At 34.4% G+C, this 10,733-nt stretch overlaps 1 protein-coding gene across 1 annotated transcript in view; it reads left to right on the top strand.

Annotated features, from left to right (window-relative positions):
* The window catches only part of LOC111718186 (arf-GAP with SH3 domain, ANK repeat and PH domain-containing protein 2), a 26,738-nt gene that overhangs the window by 13,729 nt on the left and 2,276 nt on the right, over window positions 1–10,733 (top strand). The window contains exons 7-12 of the mRNA XM_023493713.1: window positions 9–295; window positions 1,269–1,490; window positions 2,888–3,026; window positions 4,592–5,020; window positions 5,516–5,611; window positions 5,864–6,032. Coding sequence (XP_023349481.1) covers window positions 9–295; window positions 1,269–1,490; window positions 2,888–3,026; window positions 4,592–5,020; window positions 5,516–5,611; window positions 5,864–6,032 — 1,342 coding nt within the window. The remainder of the gene's footprint in view (window positions 1–8; window positions 296–1,268; window positions 1,491–2,887; window positions 3,027–4,591; window positions 5,021–5,515; window positions 5,612–5,863; window positions 6,033–10,733) is intronic.

Here is a 10,733-nt window from a genome sequence, read left to right as displayed (position 1 = left end):
TGTACAAGTTTGGAGAGCCTCCAGCATGAGGACGGATCAACAGACTTCTCCGACGAGGAGACCCTAGAGGACGGACCTCGAACTCTAAACCGGACTCCGGACCGGAAGAACCGTCCTATCTCCATATATACCCCGGGCACCGCCGAGGACGATTCACCGGAGAATAACCGATCTCCTGGGACGACCTCCGACTGGTCGAGGTCAAACACCTCCGATTCTGGAGACTCTCCAGGGTCATATAGAACCTCAACAATGCCTCCACCACCCCCACCTCAGTCTAAGAAACCGTCATTATGTAAGTTTGCATTTTTAAAGAAATTATCTGATAACTAAGTGTCTGCTTGATTCAAGGCTTATTCATAAAGGAACCTATAAATCACCCTACACTCTAATCCAACTATCTGATGTCTTTAGCCTTTGGTAATTTAAACCAGAATTCTGCAAGATTAAAAGTATCAAATTTTTACAAAAATATAGGGATTAGAGTTTGAGGCGAGTATTCAGTTTTTTGTTTAATTTTTGCCAGTTAAAGTTCTAAACACTTGTTTTTGTTGATATTTGATATATTTGAAGCTTATTAGTTGATCTTTAAATCCTTATCTGTTAATCTGACAGCAGCCTGCCTTGTTGCCTAGTTGTGAATTATGGCTTGGGGTGATATCTGCCTAGATCTTGGGTTAGATCTAAGTAGGGGTCCTATATATCCTATATATGCGTCCTACGCTTAAATTTGGAGGATTATTCTATCCAAAAAAGTCATGCTTGAAACAAATATCTATTTTGAATATTGTGTTGTTTATAACTATTATTTTAAGCAGACCCAGTTTAGAGTTTTTAAAGATATATTGCATTAACCTTCGTGTGTCAACCATTTGGCATTTAGACCACAGACATTCTTTACATTCATTCAGATAAATATTTAGTTTAAACATTCCAGTTTACAGTTTTTACTTTTATTGAACAAGCATTAAATAAATAAATTCCTGTAAACATTTGTTACATTCATTGTAGCAAACATTTTTTAAACATTACCTAACAAAGAAGCAAATAATAAATAATTATATTTCAATAAAGTAAAATTTAGAAAATTTAAATGTGGGTCTGCTAAATCAACTTTCAATGGAAAATCAACGTAAATTTGAATAATCTTTATTTGGCAAAGTTTACAACCTTAAAGGGTTCTTTTACAAAAGAAAACTTAAAATTCCGTTGATATTCCCTTTAAGCCATGTTTTAAGCTTGGTTGTGACGTCTGTGTATAGTTTCAGGTTCGAATCTCGCCAACCATATTGTTGGAAGTCTAAAGAAGGGAAAATCCGCGAATTCGATCCCGCCTTCAAACTACGCAACTTTACCCATCCACCCGAGCAAACTTGATCCTAACTCACCCTCACCCGCCCTCTCCTTGCCCCCAGTTCATAAACGGTCACCCAGCACAGACTCGGGCAACGCAGGGTCACGGTCAACCACCCCAGTTTCTTATAGTATAGGTAGGAGGACCGTTTTTTCTTTGAAGGAATAAAATTTTATCTGTACAAGCTTGGAGTAACATCTGGAGAAATATTAATTTTATCTGTACAAGTTTGGAGTAACATCTGGAGAAATATTTGAATTTTATCTGTTCAAGTTTTGAGTAACATCTGGACAAATATTTGAAAAAAGTTTATTTGAATGACTGGTCTTTAAAACTTTTAAAATTTAATATTTTGCAGAAATTGTTTAATAAAACTCTTAAAGATTTTTCTATTTCAATTATTTCTTTTTAACATTTCATCTTTTTGAAACTAAAATCAATTTTCCTTGTGCAAAATTGTGCGGTTGCCACATGTTTTCTTAATTCTAAAGAACTGCGCATACAAATTCAATCTAGCAAATACTCAGTTTTGGACTTAATGGGCGCGTCAGCAAATTGTTTAATTGAAGGGCGTTTGTATTAAATTCAAATATTATATACTTTAAAGGAGATAATGGTTTGGTGTATGTGAATTTATATTTATTATAAAACTGGTTGTTCTAACAATATTTGCGATGAGTCCCATTAAATCATTCAACTATTTTTGTGTGGGATTGCCTTTGCCTTTTAGGACTTCACGTCCATTCTTTGTTATAGCTTTCATAGAGCATACACTTGTGTGTATAAAAACCCTTGGAATTAACCCTAAAAACTCCACTCGATATTTGAACAACAACCCCCCCCCCCCCTATTATCACGCCTCTCGTATTCATATTTTACCCTCTAAATCGTTTTTAACGCTATCACCCAAGATTTATAGCTGTCAAAATTAGATTTACTGTCTGCAAAAAGTCCCATAAGTGTATTTTTTTGGTCCACGTCTACCCTTCTTCAGCGTTATCGATTTCATGCAAAAACTATTTCACATAATATCAATTTTCCGTAAACACCTTTTTGTATGTTTTAATGCCGACGAATGATACGATAAATAATATTCTAACAAAATCAGAGCAAAAAGCGTATATATGATATATGTCTTGTTAAACTCCATATTTATATTAGATTGTCCCAAAATGAGACACATTGACAATTTCATGTTGAGAGGTTTTTCACTAAATTTTTATTGTTCGTTAAATTAATATCATTTTTCACTCGGTTGCTCAATTTTCAACCATTTTTTTCTTTATTGTCACCGTGTCCAAATTTCTGATAATTTTCTAAATATAATAGACCTGAAAAATTGTGGGAACCTTTTAAATTTCGTTTAAAGCAAACAATGTGGTTTTCAGCCCCCCCCCCCCCCTCCCTCATTTTCCAATACCCTTCGGTGTCCAGTTGATAAAAGCTTGGTTTTTTATTTTTAAATTATACATTTTCATGAATAAATATGAAAATGACAATAATGATTACAGCGATACTAATGATAATGTTTAGTAGGTGGCAAGCACCTGATATCCCCCCGGGGAAAGATGATGCACACCCCCATGAAGAGCTTCATCGAGGAGAGGAGTCCCATCTCCACCCCCAACATCAAGCTCAACAACGGGCAGTCAACGGAGTCATTAGAATCATTGTCAGACGAACTTTCAACCACCATCCAGTCAAATACTAAGAGTAACCGTAGGGTAAGTTTTAAAACATTTCTCCAAAACCTTGTTTGAGATTTTGTAACAAAATAATTAACGGATACACTTTGATTGACCGACCTAAAGATAGGATGAATAGACCGGATGGATAGATTGATGGAAAGGTTGATTGATGGATTGATGGATTGAAAAATATAATGATCTGCTACCGCAGCCTCAAAGGTTTCCTAAAAGATTTACGATCTACCGAAAGTGGTAAAAACTGACCAAAATTAACCTATGCATTGCTTTTTTAACCAAATGCATTTTTCTAACCTTCCTTAATTTAAAAAGTGTTTAACCCTTTCCCCGGGAGTCTTTTTACGACAGACATTTGCATAATTAAGCATTTAAAATAAAAAGAGTTTGAAGAAAATAATTCTAAAATCTGAAAATGTCCCAAGTTTCCAACGTCCTTTTCCATCCTTGAAATAAGGGATTAGAAATCTCAGATGTTTCTTTAAATTTGATTTTATTTACCTGAGGGAGTTGACCTGATTTTTTTCTATTGAGTTTAATACTTTTGTCGGCTGTCCCCCCAAGGGGGAGGGGGGGGGGTCTAAATGATATTGTCGGTATTTTGAATAGGTTAAGCTGCAGATATTTCATGGGTTGCTGGATCAACAAATTTGTTCATCTCCCGGGTCGTACTTTCAAATCCGCAAAACATTTTCAATTTTTTCTTTAATTTAAAAAACTAAATTTAAAATTTTATTGTTATTTATTTATTTTTTTTTTTTTTTTTTGACCGGATTTCTATTTTGAATTCGTCACGCTGATTTCTTGCCTTGCCCCGATTGTGGCGTTAAGATTACTCTGTAAAATTGGTGATTTGAAAAGGAGCAACGAGATGCAGTTCCTCGCTTCCTCGCGGTAAAACTGTTTCCGTTTCAGAAGATCTATTTTTCCTCCATTTTGCAGGAATCGGCTTGGTGTAATCAATCATCTGGTCATTTTTATATTCAATATTGTCGGCTTTCCTTAAACTATAACTTGTACAACTGCAGTTAACCTCTCTAAAAGTAAATATGCCAGAGCACCCCATCGGAAGCAATATTCGGGAATCCTACTGCGAAATTGTGTTCGCCATATTTTGATCTTTAATAAAGATGTTAATCCTTTAAATTTGCAGGATTTATCAGCTTTTTCTTGGCGGATTTATCCACAGTGTTTGACAGATTTATTAAGTTTTTGAGATTTTGATTTGATAAAAGGTCCATTACTCTGTCAAATTTAGGAGGCTTTGAGAATATTTGCAAAATTTGATTTCAGATAAGACATCTTTTAAGAGTTGAAACGACTTAATCATTGTCGATTAAAATGCAAATGAAAAGTGCTCGCGGCCCAGTAGCCGTTTGAATTAGAGAAAAAAAGCACTTTAAACGGCCGCCCAGTTTATCTTTTTAATCCAAGACAACGTCGTAAACTTGAAAATTAGAATTACAGCCAAAAGGGGTCTCAGCTCAGACCAGATCTCCTAAAGGGAAAAAATAAAAATATATATTATTTTTAGAACATATCATTTCCAAGCTGAGTCTGATTCTGATCGTGAAGAATGGATGTCCGTCCTCCTCAACTCCAAGGAGAAGTCCTTGAACCGAGCCTTCGAGGACAACGGAAGGACGGGGGAGAACCAGGGCCTTGTGGAGTTCCAGAGAACCCTCGTCAACTATATCCGGTCCATCCCGTCCAACCAAACCTGCTGTGACTGCGGGAGCGGGAACGATGTGACCTGGCTCTCCACAAACTTCGGGATAATTGTGTGTATCGAGTGCTCCGGAATACATCGGGAGATGGGAGTTCATATATCTAAGATTCAGTCCCTCACCCTGGACCATATTGGGACGAGTCAGCTCCTCGTGGCCAGGATGTCGTCCAATCAGTCCTTCAATAAAGTGATGGAGTCCCGGACGAGTAAGAAGTTAAAACCGACAAGTACAATGTAAGCAATCCATCATCAAGTTTATTCCTCTATATCTATTTATCTATTTATCTATCTATCTATCTATCTATCTATCTATCTATCTATCTATTTATCTATCTATCTATCTATCTATCTATCTATCTATCTATCTATCTATCTATCTATCTATCTATCTATTTGTCTATCTATCTATCTATCTATCTATCTATCTATCTATCTATCTATCTATCTATCTATCTATCTATCTATCTATCTATCTATCTATCGCTCTATCCCTGTTTAAATCTATCTATCTATCTATCTATCTATCTATCTATCTATCTATCTATCTATCTATCTATCTATCTATCTATCTATCTATCTATCTATCTATCTATCTATCTATCTATCTATCTATCTATCTATCTATCTATCTATCTATCTATCTATCTATCTATCTATCTATCTATCTATCTATCTATCTATCTATCTATCTATCTATCTATCTATCTATCTATNTTTTTTTTAGGAATTTTCCGAGACCTTCCTTCACCTAGCAATATCCCAGGAAACTGGGTCTTCCCTCCACATAGTTGATTTTATAGTACAAAATTCAAGCAGTTTAGATAGGTAATTTTATAGTACAAAATTCAAGCAGTTTAGATAGGTAATTTTACCGTACAAAATTCAACCAGTTTAGATAGGTAATTTTATAGTACAAAATTCAACCAGTTTAGATACGTAATTTTATAGTACAAAATTCAACCTGTTTAGATAGGTAGTTTTCCAAACACTGTTAGTTAAGATAATTATTCTTTTGTTTCCTATTTATTTTTGTGAAATCATTTCTTTTTGTGACTTTTAAGTTTATTTTTATTTTAGGAAAACAAAAGAAGGGAACACCCCTTTGCACTACTGCGTGATACAGAACCAGCCCGAGGCCATGAGGTTACTCTTGAGGTCGGGGGCTGCTGCTGACCTCCCAAATAACAATGGAAAAACTCCTTTAAGCATTGCCAGAGAGCGAGGCTATAAACTCTGCGAAGAATTGGTGAGAAATCATAAAAAGAAAGATTTATACCTAAACAAAAAAATGGAGCAACGTCTCCCCCCCCCCCTACCTGTCCTAAATTTAAGGTTGCCTTTAACAAGCATACTATAATGATAAATTAAACATATTAAAACAAACAAATGCCTTGACAAAAAATGCGCAAAACCTAAGCCTGACTGACAAACCAAAGGCCAAGAATCGTAATTCAAACGCTCGCGCGCCACTTTTTGCAGGTTATAATACAAACTTTGAGGTATGGCGGAGCTTTTTATTTTAATTGGCCTTCATCGTGGTTAAAACCAGGGGAGGTTATACTCTAAACAATCTTGACTATTGTTTAAAACAGTAGGATGCAAAATAAACTTACTTGAGCTAAGCATAGGAATAAACTTGATCTTGATTTATCATATATCAAATATGAAACAATAGGNCATCTGGAGAAATATTAATTTTATCTGTACAAGTTTGGAGTAACATCTGGAGAAATATTAAAATTTTATCTGTACAAGTTTGGAGTAACATCTGGAGAAATATTAATTTTATCTGTACAAGTTTGGAGTAACATCTGGAGAAATATTAATTTTTTGGTTTATCGTGCTGTATAAGGATGTATTTCTATGTACCCTTGCCTATGTTTGTGTTCGTCTGGTTATCTGTCTGTCCGTCTGTAAACAAGGCTGTTGCATTACACTTGTGTGCTTTGTAAACAGTTGTAGTTCTAACAAACATACATCTGTATAAACATGTAAACATTATCAGCAGTGCAAATCTACTTATATAGTAAAAGCGTATATCATGTCAATAAAAATAATAATAATGATAATAATAGTAATAATAATGATAATCCTACCAACCCTACCCATGAAGACAGGATGTGCCCCTAACTACCAATTAAAGCACATTAACACAACCATACGGGGGTTTTGTGCTCTAATCCTTCAACATGTGTGCTGTGAAGCTCCTCCCCATCCCCCTGGGGGTTTAGGGAGAAAAATGAACATGTCGGATGTTAAAAAGGTGTAAATTCCTGGAACAAGAACGCTTTTTAGACCAACAATGGAACCCATCTTAACACAGCAAGAGCGGACAAACACTAATCCCTACGGACAAACATACACCCAAAGCACTAACATCCCGTGATCGGATTCAAAGTTTTCAAATTTTCATGTTTCCTTGAGAAAAACTGCCAAAGAACCTGGATTTTTTACCACAGGGTTTCCTCAAAGCCCACAATTACAGTGATTTGGGACAAGACATGTGTGAGACAAGACATGTGTGTGGGACAAGACATGTGTGTGGGACAAGACGTGTGTGAGACAAGAAATGTGTGTGGGACAAGATATGTGAGACAAGGCACGTGTTTGGGACAAGACATTTGTGTGAGACAAGGCATGTGTGTGGGACAAGACATGTGTGTGGGAAAAGATTGTGTGGGACAAGGCATGTGTGTGGGACAAGACATGTGTGTGGGACAAGACATATGTGTGTGGGACAAGATATGTGAGACAAGGCACGTGTTTGGGACAAGACATGTGTGTGAGACAAGGCATGTGTGTGGAACAAGACATGTGTGTGGGAAAAGACATGTGTGTGGGACAAGATATGTATATGGGACAAGGCATGTGTGTGGGAAAAAAACATGTGTGTGGTACAAGACATGTTTGTGGGTCAAGACATGCGTGTGGGACAAGACATGTGTGTGGGACAAGGCATGTGTTTGGGATAAGACATGTATGAGGGACAAGATATGTGTGTGAGACAAGACATATGTTTGGGACAAGATATGTGTGTGGCACAATATATGGGTGTGGGACAAAGCATGTGTGCGGGACAAGACATGTGTGTTGGACAATGCTTATGTGGGACAAGATATGTATATGATGGGACTAAAAATTTATGTGGGACATAGCCACATTTTTGGGACAAGGTACGTGTGTGGGACAAGGAATGGCACAGAAACAGGATGGAAATGTGACCGTAAATGAGTCACGGAAGTTTGTTGTAAGATTTTGATTCCATTGGAGACCTCCGGATGGAATTCATTTTCACTGGAGGGGTTTGAAAAAATGCTTTTTACAATTTAAAACTTTACGCAGGGTCATTTATAATTAATTTATAGTTCCACTGGAGGGATTTAAATATCTTTCCAGGGGGTTTATAAACCTTTTACCAATAGTTAAAAAAATCGAAAAATGTTCTTAATCTTTGATTTTCTAACTTTAAAAAAATGGTGCATTTTTTCTTTTTAAACTATATCTAATTGGCCATTAACATGAAACAGACTATATAAGGACATCTTAAATCTACAAGATCATTGGTTAGTATAATATTGGTTAAAATTTCAGGAAGTAATACAACGTTTTCAATATTAGTCTTTAAATTAGTTTTGCCCTTTTGGAAATATGCGTAGGTCGAAGGGTTAACTGTATACACGTAAATGTACGCAATTTTACGCAATTAACTATGTAGAACATGAACATGACCGATCATTTAACTCAATATCAGTGCAACATTCATTTTTGTGGCGTAAATCACGCATGTATGAGCATTAAAGCATTAACAAAAACACTAATCTTATATTATCACCGCCCATTCTTTCAGATTTAAAGAAAAAGCGTTTTGAATAAATTGTTATAAAGATAAAAAGTTGTGAGAAAATTGTTCACACTTCCCTTTAAAAATATATAATTTTCAAGTTTTAAATATTTAGATAAAATTGGATAAAATTGGAATATTCAAATTGAAGTTTTTCTAAGTTTTAAACTCAAACATCAAAGGTGGGAAAATTGGAGGGAAAAGTGAAATTCAAAAAAGGACAACGTGTTATAATGTATGTACAATATACTACACATGTACTTCGCGCACATTTTCTTGTTTCAATTTTAGCTTTAAACTGTTGCCATTTTATTCATCGTTCTCCTATAAAAAAAGTTGTCGGGTATGTTCCGATTTTGATTAGTGCATTTTTTAAATAATAAATGTCGACTTTTTTTTCCAGGCCATATTTTTCAACCTAGACCATATAACATTGGGCCATGTGAGTTTCCACAATATATTTGGGACCGATCAATTCATCAGTTTTGACGTTTATTTTACACACAAACAAATAAACAAACAAATAGACAAGCATGTACACCTATATATATATATATATATTCATAAATATATATAGATATATCTGTTGATCGATTGAGCCTAAACATTTTTTGGACTGTCTGTTGATCACCCAAATAGAATGCTATGATAAGTTGCATCGATTTTCAAGACTGTGTTGACTTTTAAATGTTTCGACCATAGTTTCAATGCAATATGCAATTTGATTTTGCCCATCGTTCTTTCCTGAAAACAATTTTTGTTGTAAAAAAGAGAATTTTTCATTAAGTAAAGTAAAAGTAAAATTAAAGTAAAATTAAAGAAAGTAAAAAAAAACTACTCCAGAGGAATAAAAAAAAATATTCAAGAAATATTTTTCATTGAGCAACAGGAGCACATTAATCCCACTAGACATGGGGTATAGTTTATTTAGTGTAGTATCCCGATTTTACTTGTAAAGTCTGTCATTTACAGTTTACTCTAGCTGCTCAAAGGTTGGTCCGGTACTGAACAGGAGATTCCAGTGATAGTATCCAAATTCAGTGGAAACCAAAAAAATGTGAAAAAGAAAGACTTTATTTATGAGTTTAAATATAGTCCAATGAACATGAGATATACAACAATAGTGCAGTGTATTCAGACCCATTTCATTTTTATAATTGACTCAAGAAGCAAAGTTTTGTAACAACATAAAAACACTTTCTTTCAGAGTTTTCTGGTTCTCACTGAACCTCGAAGAAGAATTAAACAACCCTAATCCCTCTCTCAGTATTCTTGAAGTGTGAGATAGAAAACTTAGGATCTCTCAGCTCATATTAAGAGGATTTTTTTTTAAGGGGAGGTAGTTTTAACAACAGATTTTTCTAAGATGAACGAGAGAGGTCCTCTTGAATAACTTTGTTGAATAGTTTCTCCACTATACTTGTATTATCTTCTTTGTATTAGGTAACGCGTTAATTTGTTGTATACAGAATTTACAAAATATATTTTTTTTCAAAGCTTTTCACGAATTGACATTCAGAATGGAGACTTGGCTACAAAGTAACTCAACGAGATCATCAACGATGAAAAAAATTAGATATATGCAAACTATTTCGTGATCTCGCAGATCTTCTAGAAGTTAACGATATGCATATTATAAATTTAAAACTTTTTTTCTTCACTTTAAAAAAGGACTTATGATATGGTTGTAAATAATTTAGAAAATTTTAAAGTTTTTTAATAATTATTCAAAGATTCATAATTAAAAAGTAAATGTTTAAATTTTCTGGAATATTTTTAAAGAATTAGATCAAAACAAGATCCTTTCCCCTGATTCTTTTGGGCAAAAACATTTCAAAAGCGTCAAAATCTTTAAAATTTCGTTAATTAATTTTAATTCAATTTGAATCAAATTTGAAAAATTAAACCACAACTCATTTTGTGATTAGAGTAAACGATTTAGAATGTTTTTGACATGCAGAAAAACCTGGAAAATATCCAGCAAAAGAAAATGGAATTAAAACTGTTTAAAACTTTGATGAACAAATTAGTTAACAACAAGTTCTATTTTATGTGTAAAATCTATTAAATAATTCAAAATTTGCAGATTTCCTTGGACATGTGTGT

Source organism: Eurytemora carolleeae, unplaced genomic scaffold (assembly GCF_000591075.1).
Source record: "Eurytemora carolleeae unplaced genomic scaffold, Eaff_2.0 scaffold822, whole genome shotgun sequence".
NCBI lineage: Eukaryota > Metazoa > Arthropoda > Copepoda > Calanoida > Temoridae > Eurytemora > Eurytemora carolleeae.
Note: the sequence above shows the minus strand (reverse complement) of the source record. Positions and strands in the feature narration are given on the sequence as shown.